Genomic DNA, 23,846 nt, shown 5'->3' on the forward strand with positions numbered 1-23,846 from the left:
TGACGGAGAGAACGAGACACAACACAGCTGCAGTTATTAATCTATCATCTGTTTGATGACGACATCAGAGACGTGAATGAGTGATGTCACAGTTTGAAGATGGCTGAATGTGCGCTGCTTTGTTTTCATGAATCAAAGTAAAAACACACTTACACTTCCTCAGACCTGGTCTCAGCCATCGGACTCCACGGGCTCCACCCTGAAAGGAGGAGGGGGTCAGACCAGCACGTCCTCTTTCAGCACGCAGACATGTGTGGTTCACCCAAATATGTGCGACCACATTTGGTATTATTGAGTAAAAAGACAATTCTTTATTTTAATTTGGATCTTTTTGGATCACGAAACCTTAGAAACAGCTCTCAGTGTGATGCAGTCCTGTACCACCCAACACTATGAGCTCAGTCATGAACAGATAACTGAATGAACTCCTCTCACAGGGCTGTCGGTAGTTCCCTTCAGGCCGGCTGTTGCTGTAATGACGTTTTCTTTTTGAACATTGTGTTTCTGCTGTGAAAGCGGTCTACAGGAAACTTTGGATGCTGCTGCAAAGGAGAGGGAGGACCTGAAGCTGTGGAGGCCAGCTGTTATTAACCAGCTGTACTGGGGCCCTGCAGCGCTCAGCACTTCAGTTCTCCACGTAAAAAAGGAAAAACAGACAAACTGTCATGGAAATCTCTGTCAGCATTAAATCTGGCTTCGTCAAGTCTTTTCCTTATTTTAATCCTTATATTCTCAGCTGCTTCAGTCTTCGATCCCTCTCCTGCTCTCCCACCTGGGTCCTTCTTGTTATGCAGCAACATTTCTGTCCCCATGAATTACTTCCTCATATTTTCTTTGAAACGCGTCAAATATTTAGAACAAATGGCTTCAATTATAGATCAAGGTCTTCTTTATCACATAAACACAGAATAACGCTCATTAAATGTACTTTTTTACTTTACTGACCTTTTTTTGGTACATGTGCTCGAAGTAATCCACTTCCACAAGAACTATAAGCCAGAAAACTATAAAACACTCAAACTGTTCTTTGATTATTTTATAGGCCACGCTCTTTCATGTATTAGGGTCATGTGGTCGCCGTCGCCAAATAAGCTCAGATAGCGTTTGGCGAGCTGGACGTGAAGTGGAGAGGTCTATCGCTTGGAGGTGTGTTTCCTTCTACTACCAACTGGCAAACAAAGGTCAAACAAAGGAGTACCTTCAGCGAAAGACAAATGCGCCACAGGAAGTCATTCCTGCCTGTGGCCATCAAACTCTTTAACTCCTCCCTGTGTTAGTCTATATGACCTTAAGTCGATAAACTAGACATTGGATCATTAACATCACTGCAATACTTGAAATAATTGTGCAATATTCTCTGTTTAATACTCCTGTGCAATATACTATTTTCAGTTTAAAATTCTCTATTTATTGATATTTATTTATGAGCTGCTGTAGCAAAAGAGTTTCCCCTCGGGGATCAATAACGTATTTCTGATGCTAATTCTGATATCATGTTTGTTCCTGGAGATGTTCTCCTTGGAGACCTCCTACACAAATATCTCCTTTTTATGTTCAATCAGTGTTTCTGTTCTGAGCAAAGGAAAAAGGCTTCCTACATGTGTGATTGTTCATATAACTCTCATATCCACCTTTAACAAAAAAGACCTCTTCTATCAGACTGACTGTCTGTGGCTGCAGAAGTCATCTTCATACCTGAGAGTGTCCAGTCTCCAGTGTGGATCCTCCAGTCCTGCAGACAGCAGCTTCACTCCTGAGTCTCCTAGATGATTGTAGCTCAGGTCCAGCTCTCTCAGATGGGAGGGGTTGGAGCTCAGAGCTGAGGCCAGAGAAGCACAGCCTTCCTCTGTGATCAGACAGCCTGACAGCCTGCAAACACACAAAACAACACACATGGCAGATAATCTGAGGGTCCTGCTGCATCCAACAGATACAAGAGGAGACTCTCCAAATAAATGAATAAATAAATACAGAGACTGAATCATGGATTCAACAGTAACCATGACATTGTGATCTAAATGTTATTCTACAGCCATGCTAGCAGCTCTGTGAAATTAAGTGGAGCTTGAAATTTAGAGAAATAACTTAAATAATAAGACAAACTGTGACTTAATCTGACCTGAGAGTTTCCAGTTTACAATGTGGACTCTCCAGTCCAGCCGTCAGCAGCTTCACTCCTGAATCCTGCAGGTCATTGTTAGTCAGGTCCAGCTCTCTCAGACTAGAAGACTGGGAGCTGAGAACCGAGGACAGAGCTTCATAGCTTCTCTCTGAGAGGTTACAGCCACTCAGTCTGGAGAGGAAATAGTGAAGAAGATGACAAATAATATTCGTGTTGAAATGGAGAATGACTTCCAGATGGGAGCCGAAACGTCTTGATTCTGAAAACAGTGTCCAGATGACTACGACTGAAACCTTTTCTACGGTCTGGACTTTTGGTGATAAAGTATATATAACATCTTCTCAGCACGTTAAAATCCTTGCTGTTTTACTCTAAACATGTTGGAAACATGACTGAATCAGTAAAAAAAAAACATGAAATTATAATATGATATAATGATTTTGAAACATAAATAACGTTCTCGGTCTCACCCAGAATTCATATTTCATGCTGTACAATATGTGAACCTCAATTAGTACAAAATACATTGGAAAATTCAAAGACTTTCTGTACTGTGAAATTTGAAATCCTGAAAGAAGAGATTCAGGAACCGTGATGAAATGTAGCTTAGAGAAATCATTTTAAAACATTGAGACAAACTGTGACTTAAATTGACCTGAGAGTTTCCAGTTTACAATGTGGACTCTCCAGTCCAGCTGTCAGCAGCTTCACTCCTGAATCCTGCAGGTCGTTGTTACTCAGGTCCAGCTCTCTCAGACTAGAGGACTGGGAGCTGAGAACCGAGGACAGAGCTTCACAGCTTCTCTCTGAGAGGTTACAGCCACTCAGTCTGGAGAGACAATAGTAAGGAAACGAGTAAGTGGTTTTTGATTTCTTTCTCCTGTTCATGAATAAATCCCACTATGTATCTACTTACAGAGCTTTGTTGGAGGCTTTGACCACTGGCAGCAGCCTCAGAAGAGCCTCCTCTGAAGCAGAGTATTTCTTCAGGTCAAACACGTCCAGATCTTTTTCTGATGACAGTAAGATGAAGACCAGAGCTGACCACTGAGCAGGAGACAGTTTATCTGTGGAGAGACTTCCTGAACTCAGGGTCTGTTGGATCTGATCCACTAGAGAACGATCATTCAGTTCATTCAGACAGTGGAACAGATTGATGCTTTTCTCTGCAGAGGGATTCTCTTCGATCTTCTTCTTGATGTACTTGACTGTTTCCGGACTGGTTTTTGAGACACTTCCTGTCTGTGTCAGCAGGCCTCGTAGGAGAGTCTGATTGGTCTGCAGTGAAAGTCCCAGGAGGAAGCGGAGGAACAAGTCCAAGTGTCCATTTGGGCTTTGTAAGGCCTGGTCCACAGCACTCTGATAGAAAAGTGTTGAATCGTCTACGAACATTTTAGACCACCAGGAAGTTGTTTGTTCTTCTGACATCAGATTGACACCAGAGTTGATGAAGGTCAGATGGATATGAAGAGCAGCCAGAAACTCCTGAACGCTCAGATGGACGAAGCAGAACACCTTGTCCTGGTACAGCCCTCTCTCCTCTCTAAAGATCTGTGTGAACACTCCTGAGTACACTGAGGCTGCTTTGATATCGATGCCACACTCTGTCAGGTCTGATTCATAGAAGATCAGGTTGCCTTTCTGCAGCTGCTCAAAAGCCAGTTTTCCCAGAGACTCAATCATCTTCCTGCTCTCTGGAGTCCAGTGTGGATCTGTCTCAACTCCTCCATCATACTTGATGCTCTTCAGTTTGGACTGAACCACCAGGAAGTGGATGTACATCTCAGTCAGGGTCTTGGGCAGCTCTCCTCTCTCTCTGGTCTTCAACACCTCCTCCAGAACTGTAGCAGTGATCCAGCAGAAGACTGGGATGTGGCACATGATGTGGAGGCTTCGTGATGTCTTGATGTGGGAGATGATTCTGTTGGCCTGCTCCTCATCTCTGAATCTCTTCCTGAAGTACTCCTCCTTCTGTGGGTCAGTGAACCCTCTAACCTCTGTCACCATGTCAACACACCCAGGAGGGATCTGATTGGCTGCTGCAGGTCGTGTGGTTATCCAGAGGCGAGCAGAGGGAAGCAGGTTCCCCCTGATGAGGTTTGTCAGCAGCACATCCACTGAGGTGGACTTTGTAGCATCAGTCAGGATTTTTGTGTTGTGGAAGTCCAGAGGAAGTCGACACTCATCCAGACCGTCAAAGATGAACAAAACCTGGAACTCTTCAAACCTGCAGATTCCTGCTTCTTTGGTTTCAGTAAAGAAGTGATGAACAAGTTCCACCAAGCTGTACTTTTCCTCTTTCAACACATTCAGCTCTCTGAAAGTGAATGGAAATGTGAAGTGTATGTCCTGGTTGGCTTTGTCTTCAGCCCAGTCCAGAGTGAACTTCTGTGTTAAGATTGTTTTCCCAATGCCAGCCACTCCCTTTGTCATCACCGTTCTGATTGGTTCATCTCTTCCAGGTGAGGGTTTAAAGATGTCTTCTTGTCTGATTGTTGTTTCTGGTCTGTCTGGTTTCCTGGATGCTGTTTCAATCTGTCTGACCTCATGTTCATCGTTGACCTCTGCAGTCCCTCCCTCTGTGATGTAGAGCTCTGTGTAGATCTGGTTCAGAAGGGTTGGGTTTCCTGCTTTAGCAATCCCCTCAAACACACACTGGAACTTCTGCTTCAGGTGAGATTTAAGTTTACGCTGACAAACTCCAGAATGACTTCCTGAATGAACACACAAATAATCAGATCAATAATATTTCCCTCCATCTCTTGAGACATCAGTAAATGTCCCATTTATCCAGCATGTTGAATCTTTAGAGAAATCCTCTTACTGCTCTGCAGACAGTCAGCCAGCTCCTCCTGCTTCATTCTCCTCAGGAAGTGCAGTGTGATCTTCAGAAATGCCTCTCTGCTGCTCCTCCTCTGCTCTTCATCCTCACCGTCAAACACCTCCTCATCCTCCCTCTGACTCTCTAAGCATTCTGGGTAATCTGATCTCAGAACCTTCTGGATCTTATTCAGCTCGTTCTTCACAAAAGTGACAATGTTCTCCTCCAGCAGCTGGAACAGAATATTATATGAATGAAACAATCAAACTAAAATCATGGAACCAAACATCAGATCCATGTTGGACAGACTGACAATCCACTGGTCTGAAAAGTGCAGCGTGGAGATTATTGTGAGTAGAATAGATGTAAGAGTAGTTGTTGTACATGTACAGACCATAAATATGGAGTCCAGGTGTGTTTGATGCTGCTGGGCAGACTGACCACTGGGAACCTCTGAGCTCTCCTGGTCGACTCTGTGGAGGAATCATGAAGAATTAGCTCACATTATGTCTGTCCACACAGAGACAAACATGAGCTCAAGGTCCTTTGAGTTAAATTGTTGATTACAACATTGAATCAGATGGTTTCCCCTGACATTAAAGTGTTGGTCATTGTTAGGTTGAACATCGGTCAATCCATGTTGAAGTTGCATGTGTTATAGTTTAGAGTATTTTTATCTACAATATCTCAATTGGAAGGGTTAGGAATGACATGTTATGAGGTAACGTAAAGAGTTTCCAGATGTGTCTTTGTTGTCCAGGAAAGTAAGATAAATATATTTTGAAGGTAACCAAGAAGGGCCCCAACTAAGGTTAAAGGTCAATGTCTAGAATGGTGTATATATACATTCAGCTTTTCTTGGATCTGTGAGTATTCCTTGTACTACTCCTCAGCTGATATTAAATCCCGCCTGATTGAAGATCGACTCGTGACTCTGTGTGTGAGTGACTAAAACTTGACTCTCCCTCAGTGTACACTGCTAACATCACCTGAGCAAAGGCCCTCCAGTGTTGCTGCTCAGTGTCTGGTTGAATCAGACTGGTTGTACTGGGCAGCTCCCACTGGGAATGTGTTTGACTGTGTGAGTGTGAGGCAGCTGCTGCTGAAAGAGAACATTGGTGCTCAGAGAACTTCCATATAAGTCAGTAAAGGTTTAAAAACTGGAGATCTCACAACTGAGAATCTGATACAAACACACCGTTTAGTTTTTCGTATCAGTTTTAAATCCTCACCTTTGATCAGCAGAGTGACGTCCACCTTTGAAGAATATAGGAGGATTCATGGACCTGTCACTCTTCATGGACACACAGCTGGGTTCTGGTTTTTCCAGCTTCCTCCTGATAGAAACACATAAACACAGTATATAATCTGCACTGCAGCCAGAACACAGACGAACAGTGTGTTGTGGAGACATTTGACAAAACAGTTTGCTGGTTGTTTTGTCCGGCCATCCAGCAGAACTGTTTTCCACCACTGAAAAACAACTTTTCTTAAAGGCACTGCAGAGTGAATCAATGTAGAAACAGTTCTCTCATGTTGTAGGAAACAAAGCAAACTGAGCTGCTGTCTGATTGTCAGCACTCAGACATCTGAGTTCTTCCATCAGCAGCATCAATAAGAAAGCAGCTGTGTTTCCTCAGACTCTCTGTGATGGTTATAGTTGCTATGGTTGAAGATCTAAGGCTTCAGGTTCCCGTAGGAAAGGGCTGTCTGACGGCAAGGTAAGGCGGTGAAAATATTCTAAATACAGCGTACACTTAAACTGATATTTATTTAGGTGGGCCTTCTTTTAGGGGGCTAAAATCCGTTTAGTTTCGGCTCCCGTCCACAGCAGTGCGTTGCTTAGCTCCCGTGCTGGTCCAGTCTGCTTCTCCTAACTGTCCACTGTATGTATTTATAAGGGGAAACCCACAGAGACCGCTGTACCTACTGTGTTTACAACTGAAGCAACATTAGAGACACAAAGAACTAATACGACATAAAGAATGTGTCGGCCTACAAGTTAGGGAAACATTCATGAATAGTAATAATAAAGCAAATCTCGTACAACCCTGTGTTGTAAAAATGATAAATACATCTACCTTGTTCCTAATGTTAATTACTATTAACATTATTATGTGTGTGTGTGTATATATATATATGTATATATTACCTATTTTGTGTGCCTAGGACTGTTGCATATTTTTGCCGTGATATCGAAAGTGAATGTCGTTCTTTATACTAGTTTTGTTTTGAAGTTTTAAATTCTTGTATCAACAACATGAGGAGGGAAATAAGAAGCTGGTCTCCCATAGATCCTGGTCGACAGGGATGGAAAATCACTTTTTAGTCTTCAGACACAGAAGCTGCTGGAGAAACTAGCAGCTATCAGCAAGAAAAGGATCAACACACCAAAGTTCAATAAAACATGAAGCTGAATGATTTCAGTCTGTGTATCATCGCTTCATTTTCCTATAAAATATTGGACCAAACCAGGACTAAATGTCCTGATCTCTGAGCAGATTTTACTGTTACTGACAGATAACAAACTGAACTGTGGGGTCCGTCAGCAGCGACACTGTTGGCCTGTATTCTAACGTTTGCATTACTAGACTCTCCACAAATATCCTGACTGTTATTTACAGACTTTGGTAGGTGAAGCTTTTTAGGACAAAATTCAAAGAGCAGTTTCAGACTAAAGAGACTTTGGAAGATCCCCACTTGATTTGTGTAAGTCAGACTGCTGAGGCCTCATATTATCCTCAGCTGAACTTTACAATGTGTTTTTCCACAGAAGCAGGACTGTGGATTCTGTCCTCCACCACTTCCATTGAAATCACACGAGGAAGAGATCTGTTCAGGGCCAGTGTGCACAGGAGAACCAGGTCCAGCCACCAACAACTCTTTCAGTGTACATGTGGGCACGTCAGTGTTGTTTAGGGACAGACTGGAAAACACCTGAACCTGTCCTTTAATACTAATCTTCCTCTGACCTTCATCATCATCACTCTAGGAGAACAGGAACATTATAAGGACAACTGGTCAGACTGGACTTAATGAGGACAAACATCAGCAGTGAGCAACATGAGGAGGGAAATATGAACATTTTAGGTCAGACTGTCCAACAGTTTGAATGCTGACAACTACTTACTGTCTGTCAGAGAAATGTCCTCGTTTAAATTCAATATAAAACTCCTTCGAGTGGTCACTCTTGAAAGACACACAGCTGGGCTCAGGTCCAGGTCCAGGTCTAGCAGAGTCTGGTCTCTGCTGCTCTGGCCTTGAACACAACACACACAGAGCTTTGAGTGTGAATAATGATGGTGCAGTGATCTGAGTGCTGAGCTCTGACATGGAGAAGAGTCATGGACAGTTAGAGATCCTCATCTCACCTCTGAGCTCTGGTCTGGCTGCCATGTTCCCCACACAGACTGGTTTTAGAGGGAGGGCTCCCTCCTCTCTGTCCTCACACTGATTCATGCTGCTGAACTCACATCCACATCAGCTCACACACACTTTGATCTGGAGAGGAAACACAAATCCTTCATCTGCACATCAACTGAAATCCTCCTTTCCATCATTTCTCCTGTAAGAAGATCAGCTGCTCCTCCAGTGATTGGCTGTTACTTTCTGTTTCATATCAGTGTCAGCTGAATGCAGTCAGACAGCAGTGAGGCAGAGGAAGCTGCCATCGGCTGCTGGACTTCTACTATCAGGCCACTAGATGGCGTCATGAAGCTGCAGTGAAGTGCAGATTTACCTTCACTGACACACAGAGGGGCTGAGATGGACTGATGTGGTCTGACAGAACCTCTCCGTCTACAGAGTCCCTGTAGAAAAGGACTCGATGCAACAAGCTACAGCTGAGATTAACATTACATCATTTCCCCATCATTGGAAACAAACATCATTTATAAAAACATTATTTAGATAAAAAAAGAAACAATATTGAGCTCCAAGGACTCTAATTCTAGGCCTTAATCCCAGCTTCAGATGGAGACAGTGTGCAGCTGGTTCTCTTCTAATGAATGAATTCAAATGAAGTGCTGAGCTAATGGAACCAACAGTCTTTTAGTCGGAGCACAGCAGCTCAGCTGAACATGCAAACACGTGACATTCCTCTACAGACATACAGTTCAACTTATCTGAAGAACAAGAAGTAAAAGTACCAATACAACAGTGTACAAACCCTCCAGTACAAGTAAAAGTCCTGCATTCAAAATCCTGCTTCAGTAAAAGTACACAAGTATTATCAGCTTCATGTAGTTAAAGTATCAGCAGGAAAAGTCCTCATTCTGCAGTCAAAAGTCCCCTGTGTGTGGTAGTCTGCCACATTTTCCTCTCTCTTTTCCGCCCTGTGTTCTCTGTTGTGTTCCCCTTCCTGGTGTGTCTTGTGGGTCCCCTACTTGTCTTTGGATATGTGTGTGTGTATGTGTGTGTATGTTACCTGCCTGGCTCTGATCACCAGCACACCTGTCTCCTATCTACTCATCAGTCTTCGCAGCTTATATACCAGGCTTTTCCACTACTCCGACGGCAGATCGTCCCCGTACATTGTACGACAACTACGTCTAAAGCTAAGTACTTTTTGCAAGTGTGTTTTTCCCTTCATGTTTTTGATCCTGTCTGTTTTTGCTCTGCCTAAGGATTACCCGGTGCTGGTGATCGCCGCTCCTGTGGTTTCCTGGATTCCTGTCTGCCTGTCTGCCTTCTTCACCTTGCCTGTCGTCATCTGTCTACACTGCTCGTTCACCATTCGACTTTATTACGAATAAAGTGTGTTTTGGATTACAGAGACTTCTCAGTATTCTGCATTTTTTTGGGGTTCGAAGATCGTGCATACGACACTGTGACTGTCAGTAAAGTACAAACACCAAGTATTGCTTCAGTTATTAGACAAAGCTCTTCAGCTGGTATCTTCACTTCTACATAACAGTCTGAGCGCTAATGTCACACACAGCCGCCCGACTCAGACTGAACCTGCAGGCATCAGCTGGAGGTGGTGGTGTAGTTACTCGCTGTGACCACTGGAGGGTAGTTTAACCATTCTACACCTCCTTCTCTTCTACCTCCTTTTCTACTTCCTCCACTCCTTCTCTCCTCCTCCTCCCCTCTTTTCCTCCTCCTCTCCTCAAACCAGCAGCTGGCAGCAAACAGAGACCTGAAAACTGGTTTTCCTGCGTTCCACAGCTGACGAAGCGAGAACAGAGAGGAGGGCTTGGTTTGTTGGCACAACTTCAGTTTAGACTCTAGTTGTTGTTTTGACAGTGAAGGCCGACTCAAAGCTCACAAGGAAACATGCATTCAAAATGGCTTCTGTCCTGCTCAGCTCCCCTTTAACACAGACAAGTCTGAAGAGAAAACTACAAGAGACAAAATGGCTCCGACAGCTGAATTAATAAAAGGTCGACTACAACATGCTGATTAATGTGCAATGTAAAAACAAATCTATTTAAAATGGTAAAAAGTTGTCAAACTGTTCCCATTAAATTACAGTAAAATACCATGAAAAGACGATTCTTGCTTTAAGTTCACAGCCCAACTTTAGTACAATTTTTCATTATTAGAAGATGTGAAAATGCTGCATAAAGAACTTTAGTTATTTCATAGAATGATTCAGTTTATCTCCAACATCTGTATGTCAAAGGTTTCTCCTGTAAAGTGAGTCTGCAGCTGCTTGTTGCTGTTAATACAGAGTTTATCTGGAGTGAACCGCAGCTCGCCACGATATTAGGGCTCCTCTTAGGTAGGGGGCCTCCGACAGTTCAACAACCCCACGTTCATTTTCAGACAGATGTTACATTTGCGAACGATCCAATTCTTTTCAACAGCTCTTTCGTACGAACGAAGAGAACCGAGTTGTGCTCGGTGAGAGCCGTTGTTTTTATTGTTGTGCCCAGATTTCACTGCCTGCCCTAAACCCACTCCCTTTCTGTGAACAGTGAGAACCGGCCAGTCACAAGACGTAGACGTGGAAGGAATAAATGAGCCAAACTCTATATGGTCTATATGGTCTAGAAAGAGCCATAATTCCCATCACCGCTTTCAAACGTGTAAAACAACGACGTCAGACTCACTCACATTGTTCCTGTGAATGTCCGTCAGGCTGCTGTCTCAACATTATTACACGATGTGAATGGGATGGATTGTTTATATTACTTTTTTTAAGTGTGTCGTTTGTGTGTTAAAAGAAAACCTAATAAAAGGTTTTATGTTGGAGTTTGTGTTATTCTAAATTTTGACACTAAGATTTTCATTTTTACTGCAAATGTATATCGGTTCCAAATATCGGCTATCGGTCTCCTTGATTACTAATAATCGGTATCGGCCCTGAAGAAACCGGATCGGTCGACCCCTAGTCCTGACCTGAGAAAGAAACAAGCATCTGTCTGTTCAGAGTGGTTTTAGAGGGATGGCTCTGGTAAACATATAGACATATTTCTATATATATATTTTATATAAATAGAACTTGTACTGACATATATATATATAAAAATAATGTTTTTGTTACAAAAACTGAAAGTTACATTCTAATAACATAAATCAGTTGATTTACAGCCAAAACGTTACTGCAGATGAAGAATTTCCAAAAACACGTTGCATTAATAGTATGAATTGTAGTTGAAATATAGTCAACAATGCATGATGATGATTAAACGTAATTTCCTCCCAATATAAAATCAATACTTGGACATTTGAACAGTTATATTACTCCTTAGTTGTTACTTGAGGTTTCCAAGCATTTACCTGCAAGGGCCTCCGACTATAGAAGGATTGGCAAGATATTCCTGAGCATTTCTGGCCATCCGTCAGCCATTTTGGTTTTGAGACATTTTGTTGCACTTACAACGGCTGGCCAGAGGGCGGCGGTGTTTGGGATGACACACTAGCGTCCACTGTGGTGGCTGATGTGCAACTAAACCATCAAAACCCATGCATATCCAAGAAAACGGCTCTTGAATAGCGGTCCACTGTGGTGACCACTATGCTGAAGGACAGTTGAGACCTGGACTGGGTCTTCAGTGAAACCAGGTCAGTCTCAGTGTTGGAAGGTTTCTGTATCTGAGCTCTGAACACTTGATCCACGCCGTAACTTCAGAGCATTAAGAGTTAAAGATAAAGCTCAGCCAAGTTGATCCAAGCTGTCAGACCAGTTCAAACACTCGCTGCATTTCTCACTGATGACGGAGCTCAGACCACAATCAGACTGCTGTTGGTTCTACTTGAGAAACATTAACGATGTTACGTGGAAATCTTTCTAAAATCACTGTTCTTTAACTCGGAGAGAAATTCTACAGCATGCTTCAAACAGCCAATCAGCATCAAGACACATCTCTACTGTACAGTTTAACAGCGTTACATCACAATGTGATCAAAGTGTTCATCAGACATTTACAGATTCCTCTGGTCGGATTCTCACCTGCTGAACTCACTTCAGGTCAACGTAGAGACACTTTCCACCTTCACGTGTGGAGGAAACACTCGTCCGTCCTGGTGTCTGTGTGCTGGCCTGACCTGAGGACGCCGTCACACCCTCATAACTTCAGAGTCAAAGTCTAAAACACATCCGTGTGACATCAAAACCAGTCTAACCTGTGGCAGAAACCCAGTCAGCGTCAGAGAAATCACACATCAGAGGGTGGAGTTCTACTACCTGTCCACTAGATGGTGCTAACTAAGTACTTTATACTACATGTACTTTACTGCAGTACTTTACACCATGTGACATTCATGTACAGACATACAATTCAACTTATCTGAAGAACAAGCAGCTGCACTGAAGTAAAAGTACCAATACAACAGTGTGCAAACCCTCCAGTACAAGTAAAAGTCCTGCATTCAAAATCCTGCTTCAGTAAAAGTACACAAGTATTATCAGCTTCATGTAGTTAAAGTATCAGCAGGAAAAGTCCTCATTCTGCAGTCAAATGTCCCCTGTGACTGTCAGTAAAGTACAAGTACCTCCAAACTACTTCAGTACAGTTCTTGAGTAAATGTACTTTCTACCACTGTTGAACACACGATCCTGAACACAGATCTCTGAATATTGATCTAGACATGTCCTGAGAGAAATAAAGTGTCGGTAAAACGCTGACAGATGAATGGAAACGAGTCTCTTTCACGCTTTGTGATTATTTGGCCAGAGATTTCTCCATCTGCCTTTATATGGTTTATGATCTCTCCCTCACTGCAGATTAGACAACATACTGTCGTTCAGTGCGAGTTCACATTGTCAGGCGAACAGCGGAGCTTCCCAGCATGCAGCAGGAGAAACAGCCTCGTGCATTTAACTGTAATCTGATGTGTGTTGCTGCATTGTTGCTGCTCTGACTGCGTTTTGCTTCTGCAACGTGCTGCACAAGTCGTGTGTCTTTAATCAGCACGATGCGACTCTTCCAACATGTTTGAAAGAACTTCCTGTCATTCATCAGATCAGCTCAGACACAATCAGATCTGCTGCTGAACACAGATGATTATTCTTTCTAATGCTCGGACGGATTATATTTAGAGTCAGGTCACAGCTTTAGTTCAGATTGTAGTTGCAGATGGACAGTCGTTTGTTTGGGTGCAGCTGTCGGAGCAGCGAGATGGAGAATAAGATCAGTTATCTGAACAGTAAAACGACTGTAAATACTCACCAGGTCGACGCTGAGGACCGTACACATTTAAACAGGAAATAAAAATAGAAACGCGTGAAAAAATAAAGATGTATTAGAATTAAGGAAACACGTATAACATCCGAAGCATTTAAATGGAGAGGAACGTGTAGTTAGTAAAAGCAGTAAATGTCATAGTAAGAATAAATATAAAGACACTAAACGGAGCAGTTCATTCTTCTCACTCCTGCTCTTTCTCCTTTAATTAGCGTCTGAGTTATTTCCACCAATCAGTGCGCATGCGCCAGCCCGCATGCTGCCTGTTTCCGTAGCTCTGTCTCGTTGTCTTACTTTTTCCAACTTTTAGCTTTCCTTTTTCTTCTAAACTTGAGTAACTTGTGTGTAAGTGTAATTTAAACTACGCTCTTTACAAAAATGAGAGTAGAAAGTGTTTTAGTACTTTTATTCGCCGTGAAACTTCTTCTCCTGCTACTCGGTCAGGGCACCACTGCAGATCAGCTGTTTGGCCACATTGTTTACACCAGGGAACAGCTGATCGCGCTGAAGCCGAGCGGCATGGCGCCCAGGACAACCGATGTCCCCACTGAGATCTGGAGGACGACACACCGAGGATGCAGAGGTGGAACGAAGCGGCGAGGGAAGAGAGAGGGGTGCAGACAAAAGAGACTTAAGAACAAGAGATTTAAGCCGTGTCTGCCTTCTCTCGTCAATGTGAGATCGCTGGCAAATAAAATGGACGAGCTAACGCCGTTAGCCCGGAGTCAGACGGAGTTCCATGAGAGTAGTTTGATGTGCTTCTCAGAGACATGGCTACACCAGGATATCCCGGATCATAATGTTTCCTTCGACGGCTTTCAGACTGTTCGGGCCGACAGGGATCACACCGGGAGCGGTAAGAGGAAAGGCGGCGGGCTTGCTGTTCTAGTTAACAACAGATGGTGTAACCCTGGTCCCGTTACTATCAAGCAGAGTATCTGTAGCCCGGACATTGAACTGTTAGCTGTGGGACTCTGGCCATATTATTTGCCACATGAATTCTCACATGCCATTGTTTTGGCTGTTTACATCCCCCCCTCTGCTAACCCGGCATCGGCGTGCAACGCCATTCACACCGCCATAGCACATCTACAGACTCAACACATATTATCATATTAATCTCAGGTGACTTCAAACATGTCATGTTGTTTCAACAACACTGACTAACAGCATCAGGCTAACGGCCCTCTTCAGACTAATGACTCCCCCCTCCCCCACCTGTAACCTCTGCTGTGTGCCTGACTGCTGACCAGGTGAGAGGACAGCTGATGAAGCTCCACTCTAACAAGGCTGCAGGCCCTGATGGAGTTAGCCCCGGGGTGCTAAAAGCCTGTGCCCCCCAGCTATGTGGAGTCCTTCAACATGTCTTCAACCTGAGCCTGAGTCTCCAAAGGGTGCCTGTTCTGTGGAAGACATCTTGCCTCGTTCCTGTGTCGAAAACACCGCGTCCCAGTGGCTCCAAGGACTACAGACCGGTGGCACTGACCTCCCACATAATGAAGACCCTGGATAGACTGGTGCTGGAACAGCTGCAGCCCGTGGTCAGACCCCTTCTGGACCCCCTTCAGTTCGCCTACCAGCCCCAGCTGGGAGTTGAGGATGCCATCATCTTCCTGCTGAACCGCATCCACACCCACCTGGACAAGCCGGCAAGAATGGTGAGGATCATGTTTTTTGACTTCTCCAGTGCTTTCAACACCATCTGGGTGAGAAGCTAGCAGTGATGCAGGTGGATGCCCCCCTTGTGTCCTGGATTGTGGACTACCTGACTGGCTGACCACAGCATGTGCGCCTGCAGCACTGTGTGTCAGACAGCGTGGTCAGCAACACTGGGGACCGTCCTCTCTCCCTTCCTCTTCACCATCTAAACCACGGACTTCAGCTACCACACACAGTCCTGCCACCTTCAGAACTGCAACACTGCGTTACACTGATGTGTCCAACAGGATCCAAATTGAACTCTCAAACCATAACCTCAAAACCTTTGAAAGGCCACAGGACCATTTTCATCAACTGTCAAACACAAAACCTGGTGTGGCTGGTGAATTTGAACATTTATCTGTCAGTGGCTTGTAGATGTTCACATTTTAAAGCACAACCAACCTGTGACGGTCTCCTCCCCTCAGCTGAGTTCTCAGCAAATAAACTGATGTGAGTCTGAGACCAGAGAGAAAGCTCTGTTTCTAAAAGTTAGTTTCACTCCTGTTTTCCTGTTTGCACTTTCACATATCAGCCTTATTTTACTGTTTACTGACTGCTTTCAGCCATGTAGCGCTAACATTGTAACTGCTTCATCGTGGTTTCAGATTTAATCCATCCGTACAAATGCAAAACCAAGGGTTTGGCCAGCAGATGTCGCCATACTGACGGAATCAAATCTGTCAGGATCACTGTGACTACAAGTTTCCCCGTGTTCTTCCCCTTCCTGTTTCCTCTTGTGTGTTTTGTCTGTCTCTCTGTGTTTGTGTGGCGATCCTCCACTCTCTTTCTGGTCGTCCCAGTCTGCTCCCACTGGCTTCCCACCTGATCCTCATCAACTTCCCCACTCTGCTGTATATGTGCAACCACTCATCGCCAGATTGTTCCGTCAGCTACTGTGGTAGTTTACCTCTCTGTCCTCCTCCTGTTGCAAGCTTAGTGACGTCCCTGTTTGATTTACCTTTGCCTAATTCAGTCGGTCAGTGCTTCAGACCAGGCTCACCTGCCTGCCTGCTCTCACCTGACACTCCACGCCGTCTCCAGCAAGCCACAATGGATTCATCCACCCATCAGCCTGCCTCAGTCTCCCTCAGCCACTGCCACTGCGACTCCCTCGGCTCCCTCAACCCTCTCCATCTCCATTCCCCACTGCCCTTTACAATAACTGCCCCTTTATCAATCCCAAACCGTTTGTCTCTGAGTCTGCTTCTGGGTACAAATCTGCAAATCCTAACGGAAACACTTTCAACACAACTGCTTCACAGTGATTCTGTGCTTCAGAAAGCTTCGTTTCCCCCATAACTACTCAGAACCGTTGTGTTCCTCTTGACGTTGACCTTCAAAGGTTTGTCTTGTTTTCAGAGAGTGAGATCAGTGTAGTGTTTAGATGAGTGATAACAATGTTGGAGTGTTAACAGTGTGATTACTCTAACCTTGTTGTCCATGCAGCTTCCAACTCACCTTCCTCTTCATCAGTGGGATGATGCTGCCCTCTGCTGGACTGGAAGAATACAACAATCTGAACATTTTCATAAAGGTGTAGGCCGCACAAAACCTTTAAGGGCACATTCACTAAATGTAAAGCGAGCAGGTTTGTCAGGCTGTGATACACTATATGGCCAAAAGTAAGTGGACAGTTGACAGAGTAACATGTGACTGTGACATCATGTCCACTCTTCTGGTTTCAGTCTTTCCAGCAGATGTTGAACCTGCTGCAGGGATTCGCTCCCATTCAGACTCCAGAGCATCAGTGAGGTCCAGCACTGATGTTGGTGATCAGGTCTGGATCACAGTCGGCGTTCCAGTTCATCCCAAAGGTACGGTGGCCCTGAAGTGCAAAACAACATTACAAAGTGTGAAACACTTTTACAAAGCTAGAGACAAATTTACATTTTGGAAAACAAATGAACAAGATGCAAAACACTTTTACCAGTCCCGAAACAAATTTACAATGACAGATTCTTCACGGAGAGGGAATGTACCATACACCGGAAGTGACGCGGTAAATTCGTGTTGTGGTTGTGGAGTTAATGGCGTAAATAAAGTTTATGGTGACCGAACATGGACTGCGGCCAAGGGATGTTTTGCCCCTTTTGTGGCAAACACATGAGCATCTTAACGTGGTTTTGCTTTACTTGTGGTCGGTGTTTGGAGTTTCTAAAGGACGCGGACCAGACGGAAACACAGGGGACGTCTCGACAGCCGGACAGTGCTAAGCAAAGTAAGTTGTTATTTGTTATTTTTTTAGTCTCGCAAAACGCTAGCTATCTGAGGCCATGTGAATAAAAATCAGTAATGCTAATAATGATTTTTTGAGCGGCTTATAACTTTCTGTTTTGAAACAGAAGTCTGTCCATTTCAGCAGAACAGCCATGCCCATCATACAAACAGTTCATGGAGTACAGAAGCTCGAAGTCAAAAGAACGGCAGTCTTTTAACTTTGGGCCAAAAGGAAGATTTAAGCCTAAAGAAAGAAAACACGTCCAGGTAAGTTGTACTGACCGTCCTATACAGTTTGCAATGCTCTATATGTATTTGTGTGTATTTATTTTACCTATGTATACATTCATTATATATCGTTGTTATTTTACTAGATAAATGTAGGACTGATGGTGCCACATGAAACTGATGGAGCCGATTTAAAACCTCTACGAGGGAAAACACTCCCGTTATTTGCAGACCCGGAGGTAGCAGCACCTGATCTACTGAAACAAGCTGCACACAAAATGAGAACATTTAACAAGGACATGCACGAAGGACCTCACGTCCTTTTGTGTCCAGACTGCTCAGAGGTGGTCCATGTGCCTGGCTCAGAAAGGCCATTCAAACTGGCAGAATATAAACAGGAAACAGGAAAGGCAAATTCCAGGATCCCTTTTTTCATTTGCCTAGAAAAACACTATAAAAGAGGTCAGTGGATCTCATGATTCAATATTTTTGACATATTTTGATCCTCTGCTGGAGGAGAGATAAGTGGATGATACCTCAGACTCTGATTCTGAAACTGTCATCACAACAAGGAGCACAGCTGAATTCAATCGAGCTGACACTTTGGTACATCAGTTATTTCTATTTTTTTTTTAATATTTATGTATGTTTGTATTTATTTATTAGATGTGCATTGGATTTTATACATAAAATCTTTGTCCTGGTCAATAATTTAGTGGAAAAAGGTTTGTTTTGATTATTTTGCAGTAACTAGTATACAGTAACACAGGAAACCAATCAGCATTGATATATGCTGTATGTGGTAATGGAACAATAATGGAAGCTGTTGAAAGCTGTTGATCATTTTATCCGTTTCCTCTCAGGTTTTTGAACCACAAAATCGAAGTACTCCCAAACTCAAACTGGAAGATGAAAGGTAGGTGTTGCACACTTGTACACAAAGGAACTTTCAGGCGTGCATGGGTTGAAATGATTTCTTTACTTCTTGACTGGAAATAATAATAATAACCCATATCTTATTGGGCTACAGTGCTTTCACTACCGGGTAAAGGGCAATTTAACATTTGTTTTTATTTAAATCACAAAATTGTGATAAAACTACTAGCAGATATTTCACAACTTATTCACATACACATTCTACATTTATATTGCTGTTTTGGAGATGTTTTACCACTTTTGTTCACCTGGAAATACAGCAAGACCGCACATTAGCTCAACGTTGCTACATGCTATCGGCTGTTTCTGTAACTGACTGAGGTGCCCCTCGCTCCCTACCTGAAGGACCCACAGCTGCTTGTGTGAGCTTTACTTGCCGTTCACCTGCAGTAGAGCTTATTGGTGTGTCCTAAAAACAGAACAATAAGCTCGCAGGTGAATAAACACAAATGACAAATTTAACCAAACCGTTAAAAAAACATGTGAGAATGAAGTGGGGATGTAATGAAAGACAATGTTTTTTTCTAGTGGTAATCAACCAATAGGAATCTTGGCTGTGTCTTGGTGTATACATAATGTTTACATGATTTGACTGTAGGCCTGAAGGACACCTGCTGGTTTTAAGATGTCTGAAACACCCACTCTAGCCCAGAACACCTTGGCCACTAGAAAAGACCCATTGTCTCTCATTTCATCCGTTTGACTTCGCCGACAAAGGCCAGATGCCAAATTGCATGAGAGTGCTTTTAAATAATCTGTCTTTAAGTTGCTGATGTGATCAGAGAATTCGCTCTGATGAACTTGAAACAGAAAATACCATATGTGTAATGTGATTTATAACAAAATCATCTTTCTGTTCCCTCTACTGCTGCCTTTTACTCAAAACTAGATTACAGCCTTTATCATGGAGCTAATCATTTTTTATGTTTTATCATGTTTCAGAGATGCACCAGGACATTCATCAACAATTCGGCCAGGACAGGTAATAAGGCAGACTGGCACCATGACGTTTCTTGCTTTCAGTGTTGTTGTTTCAGACATTTAATCTTTTTTCTTCCAGATAGTAATATCTGATGCTGAGGATCTGGATCCACCTGAAAAAAATCCAGAATAAACTTTTTGCTACAGGTAAATAAAAACAATCACAATGCCTGACATAATTTATATGTATTTAACTGATTACATGGGGAGGACACTTTTGTTTGTAAGATGTTTTAACATGGACATTGAATTAATAATAATAATATAATTTCCCAACAGTAAATACACAGACCTGTATTCACCAAATGTTGAGCAAGAAGATGAAGAGCCGGTTGCTGTCAATGTGAAGAATTTCCAACACACAGCAATGTAATATGTCAGCTTTTGACTATAGCACTCCTGTTTTTTCACTGTGCAAGAGTTCTGGTATATCTGGAATATCCACAAATGAAGTCACTTTTTGTCATTACAGGGAGGAGACGGACATTACATTACCTGACATCATAGCAAACCTGTCGCTTCCTATTGATCATAAGAGAGTCTGCCGGTTCAACATCTCAAGGGCTCATGTTTGGGATGGGGCAGTCAGAGGTTTCAAGCGTGCAACATATTCTGAAACCTGTGACATGCTGGTCAGATTTACTGATGATACTGGTGTTCTGGAAGAGGGAACTGAAACTGGCGGTCCAAGACCAGAGGTTTTAACTCTACTAATGAAACACCTAAAAGACCAGAAGGGCATTGATTCTTGGTCTACAGTGCAAATGGTATGCATACATCTAGTTAACAACAGATGGTGTAACCCTGGTCACGTTACCATCAAGCAGAGTATCTGTAGCCCGGACATTGAACTGTTAGCTGTGGGACTCCGGCCATATTATCTGCCACGTAAATTCCCACATGCCATTGTTGTGGCTGTTTACATCCCCCCCTCTGCTAACCCGGCATTGGCATGCAACGCCATTCACACCGCCATAGCACAACTCCAGACTCATCACCCGAGTGCACTCATATTAATCTCGGGTGACATCAACCAAGTCAGTGTTTCAACAACACTGAATAATTTCACCCAGTATGTGAGTTTCCTACTAGAGAGGAGAGGACACTGGACCTGCTGTATGCTAACGTTAAGGGCGCATACAGCTCTTCCCCTCCCCTCTTAGGTAGGTCAGACCACAACCTGGTTCACCTCAAACCCTGTTATGTGCCTCTGGTTAAAGGCAGCCTGCTGCGGCCACAAGGACAGTGAGGAGATGGTCAGGAGGGGCCTACAAGACACTGCAGGAAAGTTTTGAGGTGACAAACTGGGACGCACTCTATGAGCCTTATGGAGAGGACATTGACGGGCTCACTGAGTGCATCATCACATTAACTTCTGTGTGGACTGCAATGTCCCAACTAAGATGGTCCATTGTTATCCAAATAACAAACCGTAGGTAACAAAGGACATCCAGGACATCCTGAATGCCAAGAGGAGGGCCTTTACTGATGGTAATAGGGAGGAGGTGAGGGCAATCCAGGCCAACCTGAAGGTGAAGATCAGGGAGGCCAAGGAGAAGTACAGGAGGAAGCTGGAGTGGAAACTCCAGCAGAACAGCATGAGAGAGGTCTGGAGCGGCATGAAGACCATCACTGGCTTCAGACCGACTGGCAGCAGAGGAGTTGAAGGCAGCTTGGAAAGGGCCAACAAACTTAATCTGTTCTTTAACAGATTCGACACACCAGCTCCTGCTCATCCCCCTCTAACTCGGCTGCTGTCGGCCCTCAAGCTCCTCTGGGTACTCTGCTCCCCCTTCCCCATCAGAATAACGGCCCACTTCAGACTAATAACTCCCCCCTCCCCCACCTGTAACCTCTGCTGTGTGCCTGACTGCTGACCAGGTGAGAGGACAGCTGATGAATCTCCACTCAAACAAGGCTCTAGGCCCTGATGGAGTTAGCCCCGGGGTGCTAAAAGCCTGTGCCCCCCAGCTATGTGGAGTCCTTCAACATGTCTTGAGCCTGAGCCTGAGTCTCCAAAGGGTCCCTGTTCTGTGGAAGACATCTTGCCTCGTTCCTGGGCCGAAGACGCTGCGTCCCAGTGGCTCCAAGGACTACAGACCGGTGGCACTGACCTCCCACATAATGAAGACCCTGGAGAGACTGGTGCTGGAACATCTGTGGCCCATGGTCAGACTCCTCCTGGACCCCCTTCAGTTCGCCTACCAGCCCCGGCTGGGAGATGAGGATGCCATCATCCTCCTGCTTAACCGCATCTACACCCACCTGGACAAGTCGGCAAGCACGGTGAGGATCATGTTTTTTTGACTTCTCCAGTGCTTTCAACACCATCCGGCCAGCCCTGCTGGGGGAGAAGCTGGCAGCGATGCAGGTGGATGCCCCCCTTGTGTCCTGGATTGTGGACTACCTGACTGGCAGACCACAGCACGTGCGCCTGCAGCACTGTGTGTCGGACAGCATGGTCAGCAACACTGGGGCACAGAGATAAATAATGAGAGGTTTTAACTCTACTTATGAAACACCTAAAAGACCAGAAGGGCATCGATTCTTGGTCTACAATGCAAATGGTATGCATATGGGTTAGATGTGCACCATAGGCTACTAATGGTTGGTTAATGATCATTGACTATATATAACACATGACAAATGCTTGTATATTACAGTATATAATGCATTGTTTGTTTTAATTTTGCAATATTAATTCATTCACAGCTTTAAGGAAGGATGAATACCACCTGGCAGGAAAGATGATTGCTGTGTCAGCTGTGCATGGAGATCCAGGACTCCATTTCCTGTCAAAAGATCTTGTACATTGTCTTGCAGGCCAGCCTTCATTCAAAGCACCAATTCATTTAATAACTGATGAAGCGATAGGGAAAGCTTTTCAAGAGGTGAGAATAGCATAATGCTGTGGTATGGTAGGGCAGGGTTTTACAGAGTTCCTGCAGTGTTTTGAGACAGTGTTTACTTCCTATATCCAGTACAGAATTAGTTTCATTCATTTATTAGTTTTTGATGGTGTAAGATTACACTACGCTGTGTATGTATCTCATTAAAAAAACAGGCAAAGACATGCAGTGCTTCCAGTTATTGCCTGGGGTGTGTACGCCCCTTTTCATGTGTTTCAGATTGAGAATGCTGCTTCATTGGATGCTCTGCACGAATGTATGATGAGACAGCACAATGTTACAGACAGCAGGGTGTCTGAGACATGTGGCTACTGTGGAAGAAAAGAGAGAGAGTGTTTCAGACTACCTCCAGTGGTATGTTATTGACCGCAACTCATCTGTAATTGACAGGTGAGATGATATTTGTAGTGGTGAGATTTTCTTCTTTTTTATGTATTTATATAAGGATCTTTAGTTTGAAATACCTCAGGGTCCCCATCTTTGGTTTATGCAAGCATGTATATCCGTTACCAATTTGTAACTTAGTGTATTTCAACTGATATGTGATGTCGCTTCATGCTGTGCCTTGTCAAACTACAGTGCCTTCATTAAGTCTACACACCTTATAGATTCAATTTCAAATAGATATTAATCTTTTTCCTCGTCAGCCTACACACAATGCATCATGATGACGAAGCGAAAACAGAAATGAGATCTCAGGTTTTTCCTCCTGACTAACTCCTCCATAGAGTTCAAGAGGAAAATCAGTCCAGTTACCCCTTAAAGTGATCCATCCACCTCTACTGCACATCTGGCAGCAGAGTGATGGTTTGAGGCTCACGTGATCCATCAAAGCCTTGATGACTCGCTGCTGTTTATCCAACCACCTGCTCCATACTGTGCCAGTGTCATTTCCATCTGAAGCTATTCCTGCCCTGATTGGTGTGGTGGGAATTACTAGCACTGTTGGGTCTTTGTATATTATAGAGTGTGGTCTGGACCGGCTCTGTCTGTAAAGTGTCTTGAGATGACGCTTGTTATGATTTGATACTATAAATAAAACTGAACTGAATTAAAGGCTTATACAGGTTATTATATAATATAAAAGCAGATCTAAGAGTGTGCTGATGTTGATGGGTGTGTAAAGCCTGAAGCTTCATACACAACGAATCCAGGCTGGAATTATTCCAAAGGTGGTTCAACAGCAAACTGAGAAAAGGGTTCGTTAACTTCTGTGAATGTGATATTTCTTTTTTTTTTTTTATTAAATTGGCTACAATTTCTAAAAAACTGTTTTTGCATTGTCATTGACGTATTGT

General features: G+C 43.7%; 2 protein-coding genes and 1 long non-coding RNA gene across 4 annotated transcripts in view; 2 read left to right on the forward strand and 1 right to left on the reverse strand.

Annotated features, from left to right (window-relative positions):
* The window catches only part of LOC122871887 (NACHT, LRR and PYD domains-containing protein 12-like), a 93,062-nt gene that overhangs the window by 27,487 nt on the left and 41,729 nt on the right, over positions 1–23,846 (reverse strand). The window contains exons 10-11 of one of the 2 annotated variants that reach the window (XM_044187424.1): positions 2,778–2,951; positions 2,120–2,293 (exon numbers count right to left, since the gene is read on the reverse strand). The exons of the other annotated variant lie outside the window; for it this stretch is intronic. Coding sequence (XP_044043359.1) covers positions 2,120–2,293; positions 2,778–2,951 — 348 coding nt within the window. The remainder of the gene's footprint in view (positions 1–2,119; positions 2,294–2,777; positions 2,952–23,846) is intronic. 2 annotated transcript variants of the gene reach the window in all.
* Positions 15,398–20,536, forward strand: LOC122872013. Its single transcript, XR_006376974.1, has 10 exons — positions 15,398–16,619; positions 16,724–17,495; positions 17,620–17,761; positions 17,869–17,961; positions 18,249–18,328; positions 18,586–18,638; positions 19,601–19,640; positions 19,719–19,786; positions 19,919–20,008; positions 20,112–20,536. It is a non-coding gene; the product is annotated as an uncharacterized LOC122872013 (long non-coding RNA).
* LOC122871994 (mid1-interacting protein 1-B-like) overlaps positions 22,018–23,846 on the forward strand; it is a 29,678-nt gene continuing 27,849 nt past the window's right edge. Inside the window, 3 exon segments of the mRNA XM_044187655.1 lie at positions 22,018–22,246; positions 22,352–22,530; positions 22,768–22,938. The gene's annotated coding sequence lies outside the window, so the exon portion shown is untranslated.

This window comes from Siniperca chuatsi, linkage group LG24 (genome assembly GCF_020085105.1).
Source record: "Siniperca chuatsi isolate FFG_IHB_CAS linkage group LG24, ASM2008510v1, whole genome shotgun sequence".
NCBI classification, from domain to species: domain Eukaryota; kingdom Metazoa; phylum Chordata; class Actinopteri; order Centrarchiformes; family Sinipercidae; genus Siniperca; species Siniperca chuatsi.